At 40.5% G+C, this 26,899-nt stretch overlaps 1 protein-coding gene across 1 annotated transcript; it reads right to left on the reverse strand.

Moving 5' to 3' along the window:
- Positions 1–6,821: 6,821 nt before the first annotated feature.
- Positions 6,822–26,555, reverse strand: mxd1 (MAX dimerization protein 1). Its single transcript, XM_034148613.1, has 6 exons — positions 25,729–26,555; positions 25,015–25,114; positions 14,812–14,841; positions 9,295–9,409; positions 8,938–9,094; positions 6,822–7,264 (listed from the first exon to the last, which is right to left on the reverse strand). The coding sequence occupies exons 1-6, from the start codon at positions 25,793–25,795 to the stop codon at positions 7,068–7,070; spliced, it is 666 nt and encodes a 221-aa protein (XP_034004504.1). The 5' UTR covers positions 25,796–26,555; the 3' UTR covers positions 6,822–7,067.
- Positions 26,556–26,899: the final 344 nt, after the last annotated feature.

The following is a 26,899-nucleotide window of genomic DNA, read 5'->3' on the forward strand; positions in this document are numbered from 1 at the left end:
CACAATCGACAATAATTTGCACATCTGCAATGGAGAGAGACTTCCTCTGGAGGGAACACAGGGATTGTAGCCTTTGCAGACCATTTACATGCACTAAAACCTATATAACACTACAGGGAAGGGAAAACCCACACAAGCAGTATAGGGCCTCTTTAACAAACATATAAATGCTAAACATTGTGAAAGGTCAATTATTATTTATGTGGATTTATCATCTTTGTGATGTTTGTGTATTTGAAATTGTGCAAATAAACTCAAACTAAACTTAAACTATTTGTTCCCTTTTGTCACGAAGAAAGTCTTTCTGATTCTGATTATAAGAGGTTAAATCTCTCCGTACAAACTCAAGTGTTTTGTTAGTGTTCCCATGGCACACTGCATTGTGATTGTAACGCTTTGTGTGTGTGTCTGTGTGTGTGTGTGCGTGTGCGGTGCGTGTGTGCGTGTGCGTGTGCGTGTGTGTGTGTGTGCGTGTGTGCGTGTGTGCATGTGTGTGTGTGTGTGCGTGTGTGTGTGTGTGTATGTGTGTGTGTGTGCATGCAGGAGGCGTGTGGCGCAGTGGATAGAGCCTTGGTATGGGGATCAGATGGTCACAGGTTCAAACCCCACTGCAGTCAGCATGTCGTTGTGTCCCTGGGCAAGACACTTCACCCCAAATGGCTCCTGTGGGGATTGTCCACAGTATTGAGAATGTAAGTCGCTTTGGATAAAAGCGTCTAACAAGTAACATGTAATGACATGTCAGGACAGTCAGTAGGCATAGGTCAGAGTAAATGTGTGCAGGTCTCAGATAAAGTGCAGGATTTGACTAATCTGACAGGGGAGGCCCGTGACCCCGACACAAACAACGCACTTACTGACACAACTCTGTCAATAACATTTCTATACACACACCGACAGACAGACAGACAGACAGTAAGGCACACACACACACATACCAGAAGGTAGGTTGTGTCAATAGCTGAGCATGTAGTGCTTGGCTCGGGCTGAGCTGCAATGCGGTGTGTCTCGTGTTTCATGTGCCGGTTATACACAAGGTGTGTCTTTTAAGTGCTTCACAGTGGGATAGATAGATAGATAGATAGATAGATAGATAGGTAGGTAGGTAGGTAGGTAGGTAGGTAGGTAGGTAGAGATAGATAGATTGATGAGTTAGATACATACATACATACATACATACATACATAGAAAGACAGATGGATTGACTCCCTTTATTCTATTGTACTTATTGGATATACTTTAAAACATGTTTTTATTGTACAGCTTCTATACAGCTGGAAGTACACATTACAGTGGGATGCATCAATATAGGCAAATATATTCTAACGGTTTATACATCTAAACTGTGCTAAATCACTGTGCCACATCCATCTTTAACAGCACACACTTGGCTACCTATTTTTTAATACCTAAATGAGAGTAATGGACTGTGGTAGGGGGTCTCTGCTCCTCCTCTCTCAGCAAAGGGCTTCTTGGACTGAAAATCATGGAAGAAGCTTTGTGTCGATGCAAATGGTGGAGAAGATGTGTTTCCCACCCAGATTTGATGTGCTCATTTCCACATATCACCTGTTAGAGCTTAGGCCTCAGGCAAAACCCACAGTATATTAAAAAAGGTATTGGAGCCAGGACTCCCCACCACGTGAAAAATCGTTTTCCTGTGGCTCCCCTCCCCCTCAGAAAGCTCCAGAAGGGATGCTTGTGTGTGTGTGTGTGTGTGTGTGTGTGTGTGTGTGTGTGTTATTGAGCAGCAGCAGTCAGATGGCTGTGATCAGACAAACATGGGATTACTGAGAGACACTGGAGGTCTGGTGGGTTTTGAGCCCCCCATAGAAGCCTTGTTTCATCTGTGGTGCAAAAAATCTGCTTATTACTGGAAGTCTGTTCAACCTCCATGTGAACGTTATTCAGTGTGTGAGAATCTGGTGGGGGGGGGACTCCTCTGTTACAAACCTTCATTTGCTTTTAGAGAACAATCACTTTACAGGCTACTGTTTTGGGGGGATTATTGGAGAGAAAGGGCCCCACGATCTCTCCAGCTGAGGAGGAAGACACTCAGGGTGTTTCTCAATCGCGAGTAAAGCTGCTTCAGAGCCACTATTTCAAGCATACTACGTCATCGAGTGCCGCCGAAGTACTGTTCCAATCTCCAGCATACTTGGAAATCTACCGAGCCCGGCGTACTCCGTTTGGAGAAATATCGAGTGTGCACATGAGTAGACTCCGCGGTCTTAAAATCCCCACAATGCTTTGCGCACGGACCAATTTCCCCAAATCTGTGGCGGAAGATGTAAGGGGCGGGGCCTCTCATATGACGCACACCTGCACACTTGCTAGCGTGTTCCACACTTCGTTTTCCGAATGCCAGGAAGTATTCTTGACTCGCTTCTGAAGCAACATGCTCGGCAGACATGTGCTACCAAGCAAGCGTACTCGCGATTGAGAAACACCCTCAGACTCCATGGATGTTTTCTGTCTATTTGTAGTCTTTTTGAAGTCATTTTGTGGCTTTTTGTAGTCTTTTTGTGGTTATTTCATGTCATCTTAAAGTTGTTTTGTGTCTGTTTGTAGTTTGTGTTGAGTCTTGTTGCTTTTCTGTGGTCATTTTAAATTGTTATTGCTTTTAATTTGGGTGTTTTTGTGGTCAGTTCAAGTCTCTTTGTAGTTTTTGTGCGGTTGTTTTGTGTCTCTTAAAGTTGGGGTAGGTAATTCACTTCAGAAACACTTTTTGTTATATTCCATGGAATGCTCTTAACATCCTGATAGCAATGAATATATTAAATGCTTTGACAATAAATACATTAAAATAATTCATCTGTGGAAGCCGTGGCGCTGTAAAAAGCACGACCAATCATCTGAGCCGGCCCGGCTAAAATAACTGGATGGCCTACCTGCCTGTCAGCCTTCCATCTGTGCACAAACTTATCTCGTGACCTCATTGGTCCTGTGTGCGTTCGTGTGTGTTGGAGGAGCGGCTCTGTAAGGAAGTCTGAAGGAAGGGGCAGATTTTTTTCGGTTGTGTACTTTCAAATTCTAGCGCACTCGAGCTGGTTTCTCCATTCTTACCTACCCTACCTTTAATAGTCATTTTGTGTCTCTTTGAGAAGTCTTATTGTGTGCCTTTGTAATCATCTGTATCTCCCTGTGTCGCTTTGCTGTATTTTATGTCTTATCATGGTTGTTTTGTTTCTGTTCATTGTGTGTCTTTTGCAGTCATGTGTCCATTTGGAGTCTTTTGGTGAATTTGTCTTTGTGACACTTTGTAGGTGAAGGAAGTACAAATAAAGACAACAAGGTGTTAGGTAGGTAAACAAGGGTTTCCAATGTTTTATTCCTTTAATATCAATGGCAAATACAAATTGATGCTCCACAACTCACTTTAAAAGTTATTTTTCCCAACATTTTAAGTGTTTTCTTTAGAAGACAGTGTCCAAATTATCCAATTCTTAAAAAGTAGGTGCACAAAACGCCCTCCTTATTGTTCAACAAACAGACATTTGACCTTTGAGAAAGGCGGCAGGCGGCAACGATGTCCATGGAGCTATGACACGGTGTGTGTGTGTGTTGCATGAAAGCACCACGCCTGAGACAATGAAAGGAATGACCCTTGTGACACACGTCGATATAAATATATCATATACACTCATACATATATCATATATACTTCTGTTAGGTCGTGTTTTAAGGCATTATCAGCCACTTTGTATGCAGGGACATTAAATGTGCAACAACAAACAATATCAAATATACACATGAACACGAGTTTCTCCTGATGCTTAGTACACATCTTAAAGTGTTGTTCTTTAAAGACTCCACGCCTGCGTCCTGAGGCTGAGGGCACCGGGAGGGGGGAGGAAGGGTGAGGACAGTTACATGTTCTTGTGTGGCAAACCCTTTCAAATGTAAACAGTAGAGCTGGCTCGCAGTGATTTAGTTACTACTAGTTTGAATTTTAAATTAAAGAGTATCTTTGTCACACATTTCAAGTACATTTTCTAGATATCTACAATTGAATTTCCCCATGTTGAAAAATAAATTGTTAATTTTCAGATATATTCAACAGCATTTTGAATATGCAGTTATATTTTTGTATTTAATTAAATTCTGAGTAGTAACAAAAAGTAGTCGTTGAAGTGGTAGTAGTTGTAGTTACATTTTGTATTTTAGGTGTGTAATCTTAAAAATTACTTTACTAGTAAGAATTGTATTATATCTGAAATGCAATTCTAGATATCTAAATTGAGTACATTTTGACTTGTCAGAGCATGAGATATTTATAAATTAAGAATAAATTAAGATATCTACAACATCTCCATTTGTGAGAATTGGGTTGCAGATATCATTATTAAAATTGCAACTAGCCAAAATAACATCATAGATATGTTGAATTATAACACGTCAAAGATGAATTATAGATAAATCTGTCATTGACTTTGAATAGAAGTCAATGGTGAAAGCACAACTTTGACATTTCCACTAGAAAAACAATTTAAATAGCAAGAAATGAAATGCAGTTATTTTTTACAGACAGAATTACAATTTGGATATGTTTGATATTGGAAAAGGAATTGTTGATATCGCCAAACTGCTACTGGTTAAATGGGTTTGTCATAAAAACAAGCATTTTTCCACACACACACACACACACACACACACACACACACACAACACACACACACCACACACACCACACACACACACACACACACACACCACACACACACACACCACCACACACACACACACCACACACACACCACACACACACACACACACACACACACACACACCACCACACACACACACACACACACACACACACACACACACCACACACACACACACACACACACACACATTAATGCTTTAGGTAAATACATGAAGTCTTTGTCAAGTGGATTTTTTTTTTGCATTTGACTAGCAAACAGAGACGAAGCCTTACAATATAATTTTAAAACCACCCACCCACCCTCTACCACCCCTAAAAACGTCTCTCTGAAGACAGCGACGAAACACACTCACATACTGTTTACACATACACACACTGACAGATGGCATTTCAGTGAACACAACTGCCCACTCACTCACACTTTATGCCCCGTTACGTCTCCCCTTTAGCTCTCCTCGTAACGCGGCTACATAGCTCCTCTCCGTTTGAAAAGGTTTCCAATTTGACAACAAAACAAATATTAAAATAAGCAGCATTCCACACTCAAAACACTAAACAATCCTAAATCTATTTTTCGGATTCATGCTTTCAATGTGACTTGTGAGCGGTGGGTGGATGTGGGATGGAGGTTCCTTTGGCGTCGGGCTGCTACACTGCAGGGTTAGAGGACATTTACATTCATAAGACCCTCCCCTTTGCTGCCCGTGATGATTTTTGAACCGAACAAAAAAGGCGCTACATTCTCACGAGGCGGCCGTTTTCGTTTTTGGGTTCCTCGGCACGGAGATAACGCAGCTCTTGCCAGAAGAATCATCTCCACGCTCACCCTAGCTCATCTCTCTTTTATACTTTTTTTTTAAAGTTCATTTTTTAATAAATTATTCAAGTTTTTTTGTCATTTTATACCCCCCCCGTTTAAAAAGGGCGAGTTGGCTTTTTGAAAACAGCGAAAAAATAATGACCAATCACAAAGAAAAACATTTCATTTCCTATGAGCACCGTGCCGAATTGTGAACAAAAGCCTCGAGGCACAAGAGACGATTCTAAATACTCTAAGGATTGACTAGGCTGTGCAAACAACACTACACATCGGAGACTCTCACAAGTAGAATGACGAATTAAATATATTTCTATATATTCATCTATATATTTAGTATATCTAATAAATACATTTGTTGATAGACATAGAGATATTTCTGTAAACTATTTACATTAACATTTTTTTTTGTTGCAGAAACAATAAATAGCTATGAAGGCAAGGCGAAGGAGAGACAATCTGGGCTCCTTCATAAATAAATGGCAGGACCATCCACTCGTGAAAATAATCTCACCTGCCTGTCTGTCCTCTCTACACATGGAATGTTCTCTCAGTCGATCTTCCTGTTAACACCTGCTGAACGGGGCAGTGAAGAACAAGAGGAAGTCGTGTACTAAAATGTGCCAGCACCTGCCAACATGTAACCTGCATCGGGCCCCGGTGGCTGGCGTTTAAAAAAAGTTTCCAAACCGGCTAGTGACCCCCCTCAAAACGTGACAAACACACATTACGATAAAAGGATGCTGTGAAAACGCCACAGTCATCAGAGAGAGGGAGAAAAACATTAAAAACCCATCCCATAAACCCTCCCTATCACAATCTCATGCTGCACAAAGTTTTTTTTTTTACATTTTTGTACTCTCTAAACTGGCAGGTGTGGACAGAAAATCATAAAGTTAGGAGCCTGCCGATGCCTGGGTGCGTGCTAAGCGACGTATTGCTGGCGGCCCCAAGTCACACCTCACACAGGCAGCTTTAGTGTAGGCCAGAAATAATAATAACGCTCAGCTCATCTTGTAACAATACTGTAGTGGGGGGGGGGGGGGGGGGGGGGGGGGGGCTCCTTCAAGTTTTTAAGAGACAGCATTTGAAAAAAGATGAAACTGTTTTTGCTGTAAGTGCAAAAGTACCATGACGGGGCAGAAAAAGCCCTGCATCATGTCAGTGTCACACCTTTGGGAGGACGGGACAACCAGGAGCGATGGAGGGGTGTGTGTGTTTTAGTGTGTGTGTATGTGTGTTAGTATTTGTGAAATCTCATAAGTGCTTCCCATGTCTCTTGAGGCATAGAAAAGAGGCAGTGGGGCATTGTGTAGTAACATTCTCTGGCTGAAAGTTGTGTTTCTGACGGATGGACGGAGTGACGGGGGGGTGGAGTGTCTTTAAAATCCCACTCGTTTGATTGGTGCAGAGCAGAGCGGGGGACACCTTAATGACTGACCGCTGATGATGGGTGTGTCTAAAAGGTGTTGGATGGAGGTCAAAGTAAGGGGCTGGGGGGGTCTCAGATCGCATTTAGGGAGTGGTGAGGCATTCTGGGACGGGATTGGCTGAGGGGGTGGAGGAGGCGGGGCTTGGAGCCTATAGGCTGCAGGCTAGCTGCGTGGCAATCTCCTGAGTGTCCTGCAGGCGCAGCAGGCAGGCGCTGGAGTAGCCCTCGTCGCTGCAGCTGCTGCGCAGACTCCCCCGCTCGTCCCCCGAGTCGCTCACGCTGCTGGTGCTCCACTCCAGGTCCCCCAGCAGGTAGTCCGTCCCCTCCACGTCCACATCCAGGTCCTCTGCTCACAGGAGACACAGACACAACACGGTTAAAGGTCCCCTATTATACTATTTTTCATCAATATATTATAGGTCTCAGATATATACAAAACATGTCTCTGAAGTGTTTGGCTCCAAACACCAAACAGATCATTGCAGCATCCCATAATCCCCTCTGTTTCAGCCCTGTTTCAAAAGTGCTGATTCTCTGTCTGTTACTTTAGATGAAAATAAGGAGCCCCTCCCCACGCCCCTCTGAGAGATATTTGGTTACAAAGAACACAATGGTGCTCTAGGAGGAGATTCAGGTGATAAGGGGGGGGGGTTACCTTGGTTGCTGATTGGCTAATGGTTACACAAGCCAAAACAACGTTATGACATCATAGAGTGGCCAAAATCTCATCAGCTCATTTTCAGACAGGTTTTTATATAAATGGATCAGGACAAAAAGAGAGAGAATCTTTGTTCCTGAAACTTTCAGAATCTCTTTACACAGAGGGGACACATGGTGATGTAGAAGAGACATGAACAAGTGGATTTTGCATGATAGGTGACCTTTAAAGGGCTGGATGACCATTTTATTTATTAAAAAAGTCACTCATTTTAAACAAATAGAATACCTTTTATTGTAATGTTAAAGCTTTGTTATGACATTGATATTATGTCAGTGTCACACCATATCATTTGTCATTTGGATTATCTATGCTGTCGTTTTATTGTTTTTTATTCTGTCATTCATGTCTTGTTGATCCGTACATACTGTAAAGCCCCCCGAGAACAATATCTAATTTATGATATCAGGATATGTAAGTGAAATAAGATTATTTTTTATTTGGTGTTATACCAAAAAACAAACTCAAAAGTTGGTAAAAAGCTAATTTCTGGCTTTTTTCGTCATTGCATTCTTAATTTAATGCAGAGAGAGACAGCTGGGGGAAACAGTGTATCTGTTTAAAATGAGAGTGACTTCAACTCCAAACTTAAACTGTTAATTAAAGGTTTGTTTCAACCAAATCCAGAGTTGGTGATTGTTAGAAAAAATGTAAAGACTAGCAAAGTTAGGGTGGAAAGTTTTAACCCATCGCCTAACCTCAATTACTACTTGAATCTTTCCTGAATAAACAAGGCGTGGTGCGGCGTACAGTCAGGGCAGCTGATATTTGCATATCCTAAATATCTGTGAACGCAACCTAGTTTTCATCTGGATTCCCCTTCTTTATCTCTTCTCTCAGGCACAGTAGAGTGTGTGTGTGTGTGTGTGTGTGTGTTATGTGTGTGTGTGTTATGTGTGTGTGTGTGATGTGTGTTGGAGGAGAGCGTGTGTGTGTGTGTGTGAGTATGTGTGATGTGTGTTGGAGGAGAGCGTGTGTGTGTGTGTGAGTGTGTGTGTGTGTGTGTGTGTGTTATGTGTGTGTATGTGTGTGTGTGTGTGTGTGTGATGTGTGTTGGAGGAGAGCGTGTGTGTGTGTGTGTGTGTGAGTATGTGTGTGTGTGTGATGTGTGTTGGAGGAGAGCGTGTGTGTGTGTGTGTGTGTGTGTATGTGTGTGTGTGTGTTATGTGTGTGTATATGTATGGGTGTGTGTATGTGTGATAGTTACAGTATGTGTGTGTATGCGTGTGTGTGTATATGTATGGGTGTGTGTATGTGTGATAGTTACAGTATGTGTGTGTTATGTGTGTGTGTGTGTGTACCTTGGTCAGAGTCGGACTTGTCGGACTGGGTGGAGCCGGTGCTGTCCATGCGGGTCCTCTCCACCCCCAGCTGTTGGAGGCGTCTCCTCAGGTGCCTCCTCTCCCTCTGCAGCTGATCCATCGTGTGCTGCGCTCTCCTGTCGCTCTCCTCCAACCTCTGCAGGGAGCAGAACAACACAGCGGTCAAAACCCAACCCTTAAAGTAACCCTCATCACATCCAAAACAATCCACCTTCCTTCCCCCGAAACAGCACTTCACAGATTGCCCTCAAGCCTTCTAGTTAGAGGTGCACCGATAAACCTACCTGTTTTTAACCTCTGCATTATTACACATCATGACACTTTAAAGCCCCACACCTTGATATGGTCTCTGGCCTTCATCAGCAGGCTGAGGGTGGTGTGCCTGTTGGCATCCTTTCCTAAGGGAACGAGGGATTTCAAGCGCTCCAAACAGAGCCGTAGATTAGCCCGTCTGGAACAGGAGAGAAGAAACAAAGAGAGAGAAACATGATTATTGATTTATTTGCCGTCAGATACACACAAGCAGCTGAAGTTGAGCAGGCAAGTTCATTCTTAGCCTTGGAAAGAGTAGTTTGTCAAATCAATGAAGAACATTCTTTGGAGCCTTAAACTACATCTCATGCTTTCATTGCTGGAGTTTTCTAAGGCTGCAGCCACGCGAGGACGGTAACGGTCGTATCCGCTACAGTTCTCTATCATATAGACGGTTCGGCCACAAGAGGCCGACATGGAAACGCAGAAAACGATAACATATGTACTACAGCGTCTCCAGCGCTTTCGAGCGGTCTCGTGTGAACGGACACGTCTCTGGTGCCTATTGCGTGTGGACGGAAGACTTTTTTCATATCGAATTCGGTTCGTTTGCGTTACCGTTCTCGTGTGGCTCCAGTCTAAGTTGTATCAGGTCTTTCTTTGTCAAATATTACTTTTTGATGGATTTTCTTATATTTATTGTTTAGACAGAGAATCATCTGAATGTATTTAACTAGTCCCACTAAGATATCAAATGAGTAGCTTTTTCAAATCTTCATTTTTCGAAAATGTGTTTTTTTTGTATTATTATTGAAGGACCCTAAAAAAAGGATGTTGAGAATACACAAGCCGCGTTAGAAGAACTGTGCCAAAATAAAATACAACCTAATATTTCTGGAGTCTATACTCTGTCATAAATGCTGCTTTTTTTAAATGTCCGGATTTGGACTTTGAGGAACTTGGATGGACATTTAACTATTTTCTCCAATGTTAGGCCGAAACTATAAATGAATCAAACTATACAATCAACAGCTTAGTCAATAATGAAACTAATCGTTAGTTGCAGGCCTTCAATTAGGTATTTGTATTTAATCAGAGCCACTGTGCATGTGTTTTAGACCCTCTGCTTTTTGATTCAAATGCTAGAGTTACTTATTCATAAAGGAGGCAGTGAGTAAAACGTTTGCACATGTGAGGTTTCCTGAACTGCTGACGCTCTCCTGAGTGTTTCTGAAGCATCGTAACATTACCACATACTGTTGCTATGTAGGACATTTGAGTAACAGTGTAAAAGCGCTCTCTTGCCAAGCCAGAAATGTGCTGAAATCCAAAGATCAGCAGTGACATATTCTCAGATCAGAGCTCATTATTAATGTCAGCCGTCCACTAACACGGCTCACATTTACGTTTCCTCCTGCAGCCGCTCTGAGCTGGCAGTTGCTTCGGTCTGGTGGGTGTTCGCGACCACTTGACCCCGATGTTATACAACACACACATCTCCAGCCTCAGCTGAGTGTGTGTGTGCCCGAGTGAGTGGGCGTGTGTGTACGTCAGACTCTTTCTTGAGTGTTAAAAATGTTTTGGCAACTGAGAGCCTGCAGGATGAGCTATTCATTTATAGTGTGCTGCAACGTAATCCTGATTAGGAGTCTTTGCTTTGAATGCTCATATACATATTTCTTTGGGACGTTTTTAACTTCTCAGGTTTATAGATAGGTAAAACACATGGTAAGAGGGAAGAGTGATTTGACTGTGCAGAGGAAACGCACACATACATTCCCAGGCCCTTTCCGTTTTTAAAAACACACACACGCATATACAAAGCAGTGTTCGGCTGAAAGCAACTCCTCAGCTGAGTCCAAAGGGCATGAACATTGTTGTTACATAACATGGAAATGCCCTCGCTGTGTTTTCCTGACATAATAAGCAAAGCTGGCTAAAGTTTGTTGAACAGCACAGAGGGCCAGCAGCAGAATCAGGAAGTGGCACAGGTCACATGGTTTCTAAATGACAGATGAAGACTCGGGGTGTGGCTGTGACACACAGAGCTTTTTCAGCTGCAGGTTATTCTCGTTCAGTGTGGCTGCATTGTGTTAATAGGAGAGTGTGTATGTGACGAGGATCAGGTGAAGGCCAGAACTTACATTTCTCTGTTAACTACCAGCTGCTAGTTCACTTACTTTTGCTTCTTATTATAACCATGGTGGTGAACTGATTTGCTTTTAGTAAATGTGTGTTTTCCTCTTTATTAAATTATGTTAGCCTTCTTAATTTAGTCTTTCGTCTAGACTGTCTCTTGACTGAGGGACAAATAAAGGACTTCTGATTTCTTTTTAAATACACATGACTGGTGCGAGTGCTGACCCAGTTTGTGATGAAGATACACCTCACTTCAGACCACTTTGTCGTGCATGGATTCATTAATTCATACACGCCTTAATGCATTAGAAAGCATGAATTAATTCAGGTAGTACTTCATGAATTATCAGGAAGAATGGCGCTAATGCAAGAATGAATAGTTGATAGATACAACAACCAAAGTGTCTCAATCATCATGTTTATGACAAAGTTCCTAAAGCTGAAGCCAAGTTTAAGACTTACAAATGATTCATAATGTGGGTGTATTAACCATTTGTTGCATATGAATCAAAACATACCATATTTATATTGTTAAATCATTTGTTGGAGGAGTCACAAAGATGATCGCTTCATAAGCAACACATGGTTAATAAACCATTATAGACCACCAAGGTGTCCCTTCAAATCCAACATGGTTGATCTTTAAGCAGCCTTGCAAAAGCTACACCTAAGTGCAACTGAAAACTACATCTAGGGCAGCGTGATGCACTTTCCCCGAGCAGCAGTAAATCTCCCCACTGCCCCCCGCCCTTTTGGCCCCCAACACTAACTGGACGTGACCAGCTGGGAGGACTTCGCATGTAGCAAAGGTGTGTTGCCAGCTGGAACACACACACACACACACACACACACACACACACACACACACACACACACACACACACACACACACACACACACACACACACACACACCACACACACACACACACACACACACACACACACACACACACACACACACACACACACACACACACACACACACACACACACACCACACACACACACACAAACACACACACACACACACACACACACACACACACACACACACACACACACACACACACACACACACACACACACACACACCACACACACACACACACAGTGAGGGGTCTTATTGCACTCCTCTGGTTTTGCTAGCCTCCGCGAGTAATTTTCTATCCGCCCAACATGGCTCTCTATCATCAAGCGAGTGGTGGGAGAAAGTGGCTAAAGGCTATGAATGTTCTTAAGAGAGATACGCCGGGCTGTGGTCGTTACCGTGACTGACTGCTGGGCTCGAGGTGTTCCACACATGCAGAGGGATAAACCCCAGACACAGGCCTCAGTGCGATACATTATTCAGGCTGCTGCTTTGGATCAGCTAGCACAGGCCGGATGGAAGCACTGAATCAAAAATAAGGCCTGAGGAACAGCAGGCTTATTTTTTGGATTCATTTCAACCTCACAGCCTGTGGTATTATCTTAGCCAAAGAGTTTTATATTAAAAGTATTCATTTGGTGTTTTATAGCAGTAGTATACAGATAGCTTTGGGCATGCAGTGCCTTTAGCTTAATGCTAACATCAGCATGCTTTGAGAAGGTATGCTGTTTACCAACTGCTAGCATATTCATTTAAATCAGAAAGGAACAATTATATTAAATAATATTTTTATTTTATTTTAGTACTAATCGGGCTATTTTATTTAATATGGAATACCAATATATCTTAATCCCGAATAAGATGCCAAATTGAAAGGAGGAAATGTTCAAACATAAAATGAAAGAATGAAAAAAATGAAAAGATATAATTATATCTTTATAATTTATGTATTTAAATCATATTTTATAATTACATTTCCTTTTCAATAGAACATTTTAAGTCAAGCTTCAGAATTGAATCTTTCCTATTTTCCATTTCAGGCTTTTTTATTTTTGAATTGCCTTTTAATCTGTTAAACCCTGAGCCTGTTTTTCAGGTCTCAGGCTCGAAAATGACATTCCCAGAACAAATGACCATATCTTCCCTTCTAAAAGGGTTAAATTAATAATCTTTTTTCTCAAAGTAATGATAAACCTGTGAGTTGGATGTAGAAAAGTCAGAATCAATATAAATGTTTTTTATTTGAAAGAAAATTCAGATTTTACATAGTAAAAAACTGTAAATTATAGTGTCCGTCCAAAAGTTATTTTGTACTTCTAGTGAAGACTACCCTTGGATGATGGTAAGGTAGACTAAAAGCATTAGGAATCCAAAGTACAACATATAATAAGTACCCTGTATCAAGATTGATGCAAAACAAGTGACATTTGACCTTTTTAGAGAGATTTAGCAAAAAGAAACCACTTCTGGGGTCATTTGGGTGGATGTTCCATATCTCTGGCCCCCCTTGCTCGATTTTGATGGTTGACACCTCTTTCTGACCGTTAGAGCCAATAGAATCGAAGGGGGAGTCCCCCACACACACTCGTTGTGAAGAGAAAAGGTGAGGGCTTCGCGCATGTAATTTTGCATCAGAGTGAACCTATCTCTAGCTTTGACATCTGGAAACGGAAAAGCAGTTTTAATGCTTATGGATTATCAGAAATCATTTCAAAGGGACACAGACACATTGGATTAACCTATGGATTAACTTCAGCAGCATTTTTATCATTTTAATGCCATTGAAGACCACTTTGGAGAGACTACAGAGCCAAGGTAAAAATGTTAGCATTTTTAGCTACCTAGCGTCACCTGTTTTGATGTCCGTTTTTGCTTATAACGTCGCCATTTCGTATAATTCAGTGATAATGTGGGTGTCCAACGATTCTGTGTCACCTCACGATGTGAAACGATGTCATGGATGTAGAGAACAGATAAATAATAAGGTTTTGTGAGTGATTTTCGGTGCAGTAAGGTATTAGGATTTTTCGCTCGTTGCTAATTCAGAGGCTCAGTGTTAGCATTGTGGGTTTTATTTTGAAAAATAAATTAAAATGATCAGTTAGATGAGTTTCTTCCCGTTACATGGATATAAAACATTCATAGTTTATTAAATGAACATGCCCTCAGACACTGTTTCCTGCAAGATGTTGCGGCAGTGCCCCGGTACCGGGGTCTCTCGGGCTTAACAGGTTAACAATAACTTAGTAGCCTTTTCATGCATCTTTTTAATATTTAATATTAATCTGTTTTATTTGTTCTATGTCCTTTATATATGTTGCACTGTTGGATGAGCCTGTGACCTAAGCTTTTCATTACCATATCAACACTGTAGCTAATGTGCACGTGACAATAAAGCCTTGAATTGAATTGAATAATACCCTGATTATCTAAAAGGAGAATTTACATTCATCATGTGTAAATCCTTCCTCCAGATTTAACAGAGATTCCCTGATCTGATTATATGGAAATATTTTCAATGTTCCAATGATTATACAGACACTTTCCACAATTCACAAATATGCACACAGAGATGAGATCACTTCTACATACCTGTTCTTTTCCATTTCATTGTGCGTAGACCTGCGGAGATAAAACACACTTGATTAAAACACTCTGTTTAAACAGGTTTTCTCATTGTGAGCCATCAATGCAGTCCAAGGTCTTTCTGCAGGAGAGTGGGAGACAGAGAAAAGGCTGTGTGGGAGTTTATGAGCAGTCAGAACTGCCGACAAAATTAGATTCTAGAGAAAAAAATAAAAAGCTGGATATTCTGATGCTCGAAGGCTTGTTCTATGAAGGCTTATTTAAGGACCACACTCTGGTGGAGAGGCCCCCCGGTAAACATAGTAACAGTAACTAGAAACAGAAGCCAGGGACTGAGCCCTCCATATTGGCTGATTATCCACTGTGCATGTAGTACTGGGAGAGGTGGGGGTGGGGGGAGACACAGTGCTGAAAGTAAACTGAGATGGAGGTGTGCGAGTGGCCAGCATGACTCCTGCATTGCAGTGTTAAAGCGACACACTCACGAGAGAGCGTGCAGAAATGGGGTTAGATGTCGTTTTTGGAATGAAGGAAGTGTAAAAGGGTAGTGGGTTGCAGGAGTTGGTAGGGCTGTGCAATTAATCGCATTTTAATCGCAATTACGATTTTGGCCTGCCACAATTACGAAAACATAATCGAAAAAAACGATTATTTTGCTTTGCTAGGTTGTGAACATATTTGATCTAATTTATTTTTATTTATCATATTTATATATGTTTAGTAGCTTGTGGAAGTGCGCTCCAAAATGTATTGGTTTATTGGTATTTATTATTTTGACATTATTTATTTAAATTTAAATATATCATTTATTTTTGTATTGGTTTTTCAGTTGAATTATACGTTCAGGGTAATCAATAGTTAAAAAGATACTGTCCAAATTATTATTTGTATTTGTTTTAAAGTTCAATAAATGGAAGTTTTCAAAGTCAATGAATAATCGTATTTAATAATCGTGAAATCAATTATTGACCAAAATAATCGTGATTATGATTTTTGCCATAATCGAGCAGCCCTAGGAGTTGGGCATGAGGCAAAGATCAGCATGCCTGAACCCTCCTCTACCTCACCTGACCTCGTGATCCCCTCACCCTACAGTAAGTCCAAAAATAGCCTCTGCACCTTCAGCTCAGCTGGGCTACACACGATCACCACCCTAATCCTCACAGGGATCTGACTCACTCATGCCACTTTCAACCAAAATAGAATGTATAGGAAGGTTTGCTTTTCTCCCCTGGTGTTTCTCATTCACCAAAAGCAGGGTTAGTAACAGTGAAAATCTTACTGTGATTACATCTTTTTTATATTGGTTACCAATTCAGTCTATATTTACTGTACACTCTCAAACCAGAGTTCTTGATTGTTGGAACAGTGGAAAGATTTACACAGACTTTGGTAAGGTTAGGTGTTGATTACTTTGATGTAGTTTATGTTGTGTTTTGTTATGATCTGGGAAGTAAAATGACTGTTCCTGCCATTGGAGTCTGGTGGCTTTAAAGAGAGAAAATGTATAGTTTGTCTTCCATGTTATTCAATTGTAATAATTGACCACATTCCTGTTGATTTAATCTGCTATATATTCACTTCAACACGTCAGAGCTTTGCACTGGTAAAAGAAAAAAAGTGTTGGACCTGGAGTCAATAAAAGACAGATAACTGCAGGGTCATTTGTCCAAAAGACTAAATTGTACCACTAAAAACAGATTAAAGTGGCTTTTTTTGTCTAGACTAAGCTTAAAAATACTGTAGTCCCCTATCCTCTGATCAGCAATGATCATGTCTGTGTCTGTGCGTGTGTGCGTGCGTGTGTGTGTGCATGATCTTGTTTCAGTTTTGGCTGCTCTCTCCGTCAGTCGCCCCCTCCGGCCAGAGAGCATTCCTGTGCCGGGCAGACAGCCGCTGGTGACATAACATTGCTGCAGAGAAATTATCCCAGTTATTCAGGCTACATTCAGACTCAGGGACAACTCCCACCGTCTGCCCTAACCGGCTACACCTCCAACGTTCGCATCCATGACATGACGGCAGCTGATATTGAGTAATAATGAGTTGTCTAATGTGGATTTATTTATGATTGCTCTAATTACATATCACTCTAGTCTAGCTAGTAGCTTAGCCTAGCTAGTAATACCTCATGCCACAGGAAACTGAATCTATACAAATAAACTAAAAGTACGGTAGGTCAAACTTGAATCAGGAAGTGGGTTTGTAAACTGTGAAAATGCAAAGAAAAATGTCTCCAACGGACATTTTGGATAATACATTTGCAGTTGGCCTTACTTTAAATAAGAGTAAATTATTTGACTGTCATTATTTGCTCTTTCAAACTACTTCCTCTTCTTAGTAATGCAACCACATTCCACTATGTAGCAATGCACTTGTGCAAAGTGATGGACAAGACTACGAAACTGGGTACCCTGGTTCCTGAGACCTTATACGTCAACTAAGAGAAGTAACACCTCTCAAAGCATTGTGAAACAGCTCCTGGATAATAATGTCACAGCATTTGCGTAATTGGAAGATTATTTATTTTAAAACTCACGCATTTTAATTATATTAAGGCTGGAAGTCACACATTGTAAAAAGGGCTTGGCTCCACCAACAATGGCCATTTATAGATCAGTCAAGGGTAAGGCGGTTTCTGCACTGCCAAGATGTTAACACCCAGAGCCGCCCATCTTGAGCTTCACAACGGTACTTCAGAAACCAATGGGTGACGTTATGGAGAATCCATTTGTAATACTGAATTGGTAAAAAAGTAAAAACCTCAACTGAGATGCAGAATTTCAAATACGCTGTATACATGTCCAAAGAAGGATCCTGAACTAAGAATAAAACATATCTCACATGTAAATAGTAAAAAGGCTGCATTTATACAATGCTTTTCTGGTTATTGTGAGCACTTTGAGAGCTTTTGCAACAGTACAAGTACCAACTGCTTAATACCATGAAGGCAGATGATGCCATACATTACATTACGTGTTACTTGTTAGACGCTTTTATCCAAAGCGACTTACATACTCAATACTGTGGGCAATCCGCACAGGAGCAATTTGGGGTGAAGTGTCTTGCCCAGGGACACAACGACATGCTGACTGCAGTGGGGTTTGAACCAGTGCTCCCCTGATCCGAACACCAATGCAGTAATCCACTGCGCAACACTCCTCCCTGGTATACAAGATGCCACCTGCTCTTCAGGAGACCGACATCCACATGCGTTTAGACACCGTTGGCCGAGCCATTGGGAGCCATTTGGGATTCAGTATCTTGCCCAAGGACACTTCAACATGTTGACCCAAGGGCCTGGATATCAAATTGCCAACTTTATAATAGATTGGTGGAAAACCGCTCAACTGTCCCCCCTGAACCATGGCCGCCCATGTCTTAACTGCAAAACTCTACATCGATTAGGGCCTAAATTGGAATATCCGATTTAAACTGTTTCAATTTCTGAATAATACTGTAATAATAATGTCTGAATATAGTCTAAACCTTTAACCCAGCTTTGAATCTTTCCATACAATTCCCTGGACAAAGACCAACGCATAGGCTGTAATCTCTTATGGCGTCCTTCATGGAGAGTTTAAGATTATACTGGATGGAAAACTGAATTGCGTCTAGATGATTCATCAGTGCCTTTTATTCCGGCTCGGTCTACAACATGAATCCACCTTTAACCTGTATTTTCATTTCTGAAGCCTCGCCCAAGTAAACCACATCATCCTGAACAACAACACCGGGTGGAGAGCATGGAAAGACTCCATTTGCCAGGTCAACAAGGAGGACAAGATCACAGTATGATTTCCATAGTGCACTGTAGTTACTAGTGTGTTTGTGTAGGGTGGGGGAGGACTCTCCATCCATTTAATGGAGGAGCTGGTGCTTTCCACTGCTTGCCAAGAGTGAGAATAGAGCAGAAAATAAAGAAACAGAGGGGTGGAGGAGGTGAGGAGAGAGAGAAAAACACAAGTGGGAGAGAGAGATGAGGGGGAAGGGGGAGTCGGTACTACTGACAAACATACAGACCAGAATCACAGCGACTCCCCTCCCCCACCACTCACAAATCCACGCCATGGTTAAACAACAGAAACTGGAGGAGCTTCAACGTACTGGCTTGAGTGGCTTCACATATATAAGTGCCTGCCTGCCCTACATTTCAAGTCTTAAAAGCAACAAAATAACTTATCACGCCTGCTCAATTAATAGTCTTCTCTGGCAGAAATCCCCCCTCCCCCCTGGAGAGCAAAATTCATTCAGTCATAGTGCTGGTCTGCCTATTAATGATCAAGATCCAACATCACACCATATCGTATCATGAAGGCTGAGCACAAACTCTTATTAATTACAATTCTGAAGCCCTTTTATAGTAATATAGTAGTGCTCACAGATGAGCAGCTGGTTGCTTAACATAACCTTGTAGTTAAATAAATAAAATGGTCAAAGTCCTGGTAGGCTAAAAGGTTTTATGGCAGGAGGACAGACCTTCAGCAGCTCGTAGTCTACTTTACATGTTCTTCTCTAGGCGTGTCTAAAAATGTTTTGCCTGCTAAGCATGTTAAGACATGTCCTGAGCTGGAGGCAGGTGTGTTCCTGCTGTACTTCACACCCTGCATCTTTTAGTGGTGGATACGAAAGAACAATAAAGATGTATCACCGCCAAGCCCAACCGACTAACCCTGTCAACAGGCTAAACCAAATATTTGAGCGACACCTAGTTCCTTGTAGGGCTGTACCCGAATATCCGAATATCCGTTCGGGTTTCAATTTCGTTATTCGTTTTTATTTGAATTTATTGAAAACTCCAATATCAACATAAGAGCTTGTGCCTCTTCGGGGGTGCTAACACTTAACCATAAACGTTATCGTTTACTTTCTCCTTCTTTATATGTAGATATTACTTTTTCTCCGTTAATCTCCGTCACGTTGTTTCCAAAGCAACAACAACTTCCGGTCAACTGCGCTAACTCTCCTTCAAAATAAAAGCATGTCCATAAATAGGAAGCCAAGCCAAATTACACTTAAGACGTATACAACTGCAACGAAAGTAACAAACACAATGCAATATCCTTTTCAATTTCAAAGACCACAAATTGGGTTACATTAACAAATAACTATAAAACAACAATACTGTAGAATAACTAAATTAATGCCGTGAATAAACCGAAATACACACGTTGAAGCGGTTCGCTGCAGATTACTACGCACACCCCCGCGCGGGCCGAAAATTCACTGCTGATTACTACCGAATATCCGGAGCCCGAAAAATTGTATTCGGGCAGCCCTAGTTCCTTGTAAAGCGCAGTCTTCCCATTAGATCTGTAAATGTGCTTATTAAGGAATCATACTTCCAGTATTGCTCATTAAAGAAACATTGAAGAGGTTTTTCAGAAGGCATTGCCAGGAATTGCGTCACAAAATGGTTTATGGAAATGTATAGCTGCAGCCCACCCAAAGATCAGACTGTTTCGTTAATATTGCAGATTTCTTAAGATTCGGCAACCCTATCAGATTCTTTACCACGCCTATACCAGATTTTATATTAAAAATAAAATGACTATTAGTAATCTGATGAGCAGGGATTGTTGACATTGCTTGTCGTTATCGTGTGTTGCTTTGGTTTATGTAGTCTTAGATTTTATTTTTTTAAACCTCATCCTTTTGAGTAAGGTCTTCTTTTTGTTTCTATTTGGGTAGGATGGGGCCGGTACTCGTTAGGGCTGCTCGATTATGGCAAAAATCATAGTCTCGATTATTTGGGTCAATAATTGATATCACGATTATTAAAAACGATTATCCATTTACTTTGAAAACATCCATTGATTGATTTTTTTTTTTTTAAAGTATGTTTTTAACAGTTGATTACCCTGAACTTTAAGTATAATTCAACTGAAAACATAAAAAAAAAAAATTGCAAGCCAAAATCGTAATTGCGATTAAAATACGATTAATTGAGCAGCCCTACTCGTAGCCATGTTTGTGTTGGTTTCTGTATTTTTTGAACATCTTGTTAAATCTAAAAATGTTTGATAAAATATATATTTATGTACATTTAGAGAACAGATGTAAATGTGTACAATGAACGACAATGTATTCCTGTTAATCTAATCAACTAATTAGATAAATGCAGGAAATTAATTGATTTCTTTAACCAGAGTTTGGCAGTCGACTACAGCTTAATGTAACAATTAGTTAAATTGAAAGGATTCATCTGCAACTATTTTTATAATCTAATCATTCATTTAAAATAAATCTGTTTTTATTATATTGTTGTTGTTTTTTTTACTGTTATAAAAAATAAAAATAATTAAAAGGTGTCACGTTGGAATCTGGGAAATGATGGACGCTATTTCCCTTAAAACTTGTACAGACTGAAGAAATATTAATTGAAGAAATAATTCGCCAATGAACCAATATATAAGTATTGAACACTCAAATGTCTGCAGCGGTGTAACTTTAGATCAATGGGTTCTATAGCTGGATATTCTGTGCATTGGGTTATGAGGGTTAATAGACCTATACATAAACATAGTTCACATGCTTCACATCATGTGCTCTGTACATTAGACACACGGAACATATCCAACACATCTGAATGTCAGCCACCGCCTATAGGGACAGGACGGGGCAGTTCAAATGAGGACATCGCCGTACGCACGTCGGTCCTTGAAGACATTCACGGTGTCTCCATTATTTGAACAAACTTAAATGGATGAAAGCAGTTTTGTCTAGGCCTGTGGCGATAGCTAATTTTGTAGGAAAATGTATTGTCGCAAAATTAACTGTTATAAACAATATTATTGTCATTTTAAGTCTAAACACTAGTATAAATATTATAAAATAGCATAGAAATGCGAGAACACCCTTCCAAAGAATTAACATTTAAATCTTAAGACATTTCAGAAACAAATATTAAATGATGCTAAATAAATGATTGTAAATGGACTGTACTTATATATATATATTATTGTAAAATAACACCAAACAAAACAATAAATAACATGGGCTCTGTTAGTAATGTGAAATGTCTGAGCAAAGCGCTTGTCTTGTAGTTTTTGGGATAACACTATTCATGTTCATCCATCATTTAAAAAATGACATTCTTATGTAAATAAAATACGCATCTCAAGATAATGGGAAAAAATCGAGATCAGCAAAAATGATCAAGGTCATGTCCATATATATATATGTATTTATGTATGATAAGTTGGTTATATTTGAATTGTAGAGCTGATGCCTATATATCAGGCGTTGGGGCAGGTGTGTCAAAATTAAAATAATAGAGACCTCTTGTAGGGCTGCTCGATTATGGCAAAAATCATAATCTCGATTATTTGGGTCAATAATTGATATCACGATTATTAAAACGATTATCCATTTACTTTGAAAACATCCATTTATTAAAAAAAAAAAGTTTGAACAGTATGTTTTTAACAGTTGATTACCCTGAACTTTAAGTATAATTCAACTGAAAAAAAAATATTGTTTTATTTCGATTACGTTGCTTTCGTAATCGTTGCAAGCCAAAATCGTAATTGCGATTAAAATACAATTAAAGGTAAGTTTGAGAAACCGGCTCGAGATACACTTTTTGTTATATTCCATGGAATGCTCTTAACATCCCGATAGCAATGAATATCTTAAGTGCTTTGACAAAAAAATCCATAAAAAAATTTCATATGTGGAAGCTGTAAAAAGCACGACCAATCATTTTAGCCGGCCCGGCTAAAATAACTGGATGGCCTGCCTGCCTGTCAGCCTTCCATCTGTGCACAAACTTATCTCGTGCCCTCATTGGTCATGTGCGCGTTCGTGTGTGTTGGAGGAGGGGCTCTGTAAGGAAGTGGCAGATTTTTTCCGGTTGTGTATTTTCAAATTCTAGCGCACTCGAGCTGGTTTCTCCAAAATTACCTACCCCACCTTTAATTGAGCAGCCCTAACCTCTTGAGACATCCCCTCTGCAAATGTGAGCAATCAAAGCAGGAAGTGGGCCTTTCTGTTTCTGTTGCAGAAAGTTAAAACAAAATCTGGACGTACTGAACGTTAGGGTTAGACAAGGTAAGAGTTCTGTATATAAACTAGGGATGGGAATTTGAAAGCAAATGTATATTCGACCCCCAAAAAAACGGTTAACCGATTTTGAAAAATAAATAAATACATGTTCAAATAAGTATAGAAACCAAGTCGAATTTGTCAAATGTATTGAACTGGTGATCACAGTTTGAACAGGTGACAGCTATAGGCCTACAGCTTTCATGCTTAAAACATAACTTGGTTTTTAAATTAAAGAGGGATCATACACGAACAACATAACGGGTTAGGGTAACGTAACCCTATTACAACAGAGATCAACAACCTATAACAGGGCCTATGCACAGAATGCAGCTATTCAATACTCATTCTTGTTTAAGAATATGAGCATGTCTATATGCTCAGGGGAGAGGCGATTCACAATCAGGCCAGCTGTAGAGAAGACCCTCTGCTGGAATTTGGGCATAAGATGAGGTTTGAATCTGTGTGATCTGCGTGTAGGGAGGGGCAGCAAACGCGAGTGAAGTATAACCGGACGCGAGAGAGAGATCAGCACCTGCAGCTCTGCCCGCTGTGAGGGACCGGTGAGCGGAGCAAAACACACCTTTAGACCTAACACATTTAGCTATGGCACTGTCGTATACATTGAATTACTCCATTTGATAATATGTAATCAACTTAGGCACCCCTCCCAACAACAACAAAATAATAATAATACAAATATTCATAACTCATATTTGAATACCTGAATAATTTCGAATATTCGAATAATCGTTCCCATCCCTAATATAAACATATTAATATGCTTCAGGTCAAGTGTTCCGCATTCATTCCAGTACTGGCTGGATGATGGATGGTGTGCCTTCATACCAACATACCTGATGTGGGTTCAACCCGAGACTACAATCAATCTTAATGGGCTAACATGCATTAAGTGAGCTAGCTGCCACTCTGCTCTTCTGTAACTCGGGTACATCATTGCATTTATTGTACATGCATCAATCAAATGCCTCTCGACACACTGGGCAGTGTTTAAACCAGTCGGCCCTTCTATTTCTGAAGAAGGAAGGCATGCTATAGTATAGTGGGTGGCCATGTATGCCTGCTGTTGGAGCAACTCCCCTAATGTCACTGTTCAGACTTTATAACATATTATTTATATCTAAAATTAAAAAAAGGACAACTTTTCCGACATAAATTAAGCATAAATCTTTCTTTTGTGGCATCAATTAGCTGCTTCCTTCTGGTGTTTTCATTTAGGGAGTCTCAAGTGCAAAAACACGTGTGGATATAAAAACTAGGGTTGCAATTGAGGATTATTAATGATACATTTGACCATCATTTTTCATAACAATCAAGGTTTTGTCTACAAAATGTCAGAAAATAGTGGAACATTTTCATCCCAGTTTCTCAAAGTTCAAAGGGACATGATCAAATGTCTTGTTCTGTAAGCAGAAGTAGCAGGACATTTCTATATTTGAACTGCTGAGATCAACATGTTCCACCATTTTTGTACATACAAATATTTGGAAAATGTATATTTTTTGAGCAGCTTTAATAAACACACTTTAAGGTTGTTTAGAATAAGGTTCCACTAGTGCTGCACTTTCATAATTGCATGAAATCCAAGCTGCAATCTACTCCGGGAGCGTGCATTGATCTGTGGGGTGTGAGCGAAACATAAATCTGTCCCGATCTAATTGATTGATGGAATTCTGTGTTTGTGCAGAAGTGTCCATTGACTGGAGCGGTGAGGACGTGTTCCTTCACTGACATGTCTTCTGCAGTCACCTTGACTGACCCAGTTTGCCTTACAGTGTGGCCCTTTGCTTTAAGCCAGACTGATGTTTGCTGCAGTCAGTCAAATGCTTTGAAGAGGACAAGGGGGGCCTTAACCTAAAAGACTTGCGTGGCTACATGAAGCCACGTCTTGTTTACCAGAGGACCTTTTTCTGTTATGTCAGGCACAATTTTGTGGTGATTAGAATTTCATATGACTATGGTTTGATACATTTCTAATAGCAGAACCAAAAAAAATAATGTAAATGTGCACACACATCAAACATCAATCTTGCTGCACTCAGTGGGGACACACTTGCAGAGGGGGTAGTATAAGCGCCTTAATGCAGAGGTGAATAATGATATCACATGTTTTCTGGCGATGAGGAGCTGATATGCCTTTACCTGCTACTTGTGTTTTTCTTGCTTTTGCTTTTCCTTTTCAAGCTTTCCGTCTCTCCGCTGCTGATGAAGGGTGGCATGGAGGCATAGCCGTGTTCAGCTTCTGCAAGCAAATAAACAACACAGTTGTCACGTGTCCATATATATGGCAATGCAAAATATAGCTACAGTGAAAATATGCGAAACCGACAACAGTAGTACTGGAAAATGTGCCACATTTAATCTTAAGCTTATTGAGAATTCAGTAGCAATGTCTTGTGATTAAATGCAGCATGCAATGGATGGATTTCATGCAGTATCTTTAGACAGTATTTTCTCTCCTCAGCCTGGACAATGATGTCATCCTGAACTGGAATAAACCCCACTACCAAACCACAACAGAGGGAAAGGAGGGGCCTCCATGAAAACAATGTCTCCCTGCACATCTAACTACACCTGCACAATATGCTTCTCATTCATCAAAAAAAGGCAAATGCACGTGTTTTTTGTGCGTGCAATATTTCCCAAAAATGTCAGAATATTGATTAATTGATTGATGTGCACAATTTATTGCATTTATGAATGCATGGCTCCGATTACTTGGATGTAAAAAGAAATAAAGGGCTGCCTGCAACAGGATTGAAAATAGCTTGCATACATTAGCATGATTGAGGGGGAGGGGTGTGATTGTAATTGTTCTTGTACACAACATAGATTGTAGAAAACAATACACTTTACCTCGTTCCCTGCGCTCAAGATACTCGGCTGCTTCGATCAACATCTGCACCATTCCGATCGCCGCCATTTTCCACAATAACACTGATATTAATGTAACAATCCGATGAGGGATTCCTTGGATGTACACAACTTGCCTCAGGTTCTACCAATGCTCGCCTTTTTACACCCTGGTGGCTGTTCTAGTTATTTCTTTAAAAAAAGGCAGTTACTCCTAGAGCCAAACCGTCTTATTTTCAAGTTAAATGTACTAAAATCAGCACCATTCAATTAAAAGACAGGCTCTTTTTAATGACTGTTTAAACGGTTCAAGGGTTTAGTGTTAGGTGCCTTGTCAACGCTAACACTTTTAGCCCTTTTTTTTTTATCAAGCAAAGTGATTAATATCGTTGGTTTTGTAGTTCTTCGATGAAAAAAATAGCTTGTTGACAAAACAAAACGACTTGCTTGACTTATACAAATAAAACCGAGTATTGTTCCTTTTTGTCAAAACAAAAATGAGCTAACGTTAACACGATAAAAACTGCTAGCTTGGTTGATGTAAAAGATTAGGTCAATCAAAAAAAAACGACCGTTGGCCGTCAGTTGGTGTAAAAATGGATAAAAAAACACGAGCTAGTTGTCTTGAAAAGTTCAACCGACGAAGTCTTCTAACCTTATCGTTTCAGGGCTATGTGGCTGGTTAGTTCTGTGCTGGTTTATCGCTGATATGTCTCTCTGGAAACGCAGATAGCTGACTGACATCAACTGAGGAACAGTGAGTGTTTATCAAACTGCTTCCAAAATAGTGGCTTGTTGATCTGGACGTCAGTTAACTACTGTAGCCGACTTCACCACAAAGCTCCCGTGTACTGCGATACGATTGGCTACTGGACATAACCAGTCAAGCTCCTACTGGATATGTATGCCGTCAATCACCAACGCCTCGTCACCAACTGCCACTGGGCTCTTGTTCCGCCATTTTGGTTCTAATTCACATTAGCAAAAGCGCACGGTGTTGAGCCAAGATGGTGACAGTTTCTGCATTCAACAGTCGGATCCTGTGATTGGTTGTTTGCTGGTAAACTTGTATGCTATTGGTCGCAATGCCCACGAGCTAAAGTGACAACGCCCGCTCAATGACAGGCGACACGCCTCTCTGCCATGCTGGTTCGCGGTGTACGGTGAGGATTGG

The sequence above is a fragment of the Trematomus bernacchii genome, unplaced genomic scaffold, assembly GCF_902827165.1.
Source record: "Trematomus bernacchii unplaced genomic scaffold, fTreBer1.1, whole genome shotgun sequence".
Lineage (NCBI taxonomy): Eukaryota > Metazoa > Chordata > Actinopteri > Perciformes > Nototheniidae > Trematomus > Trematomus bernacchii.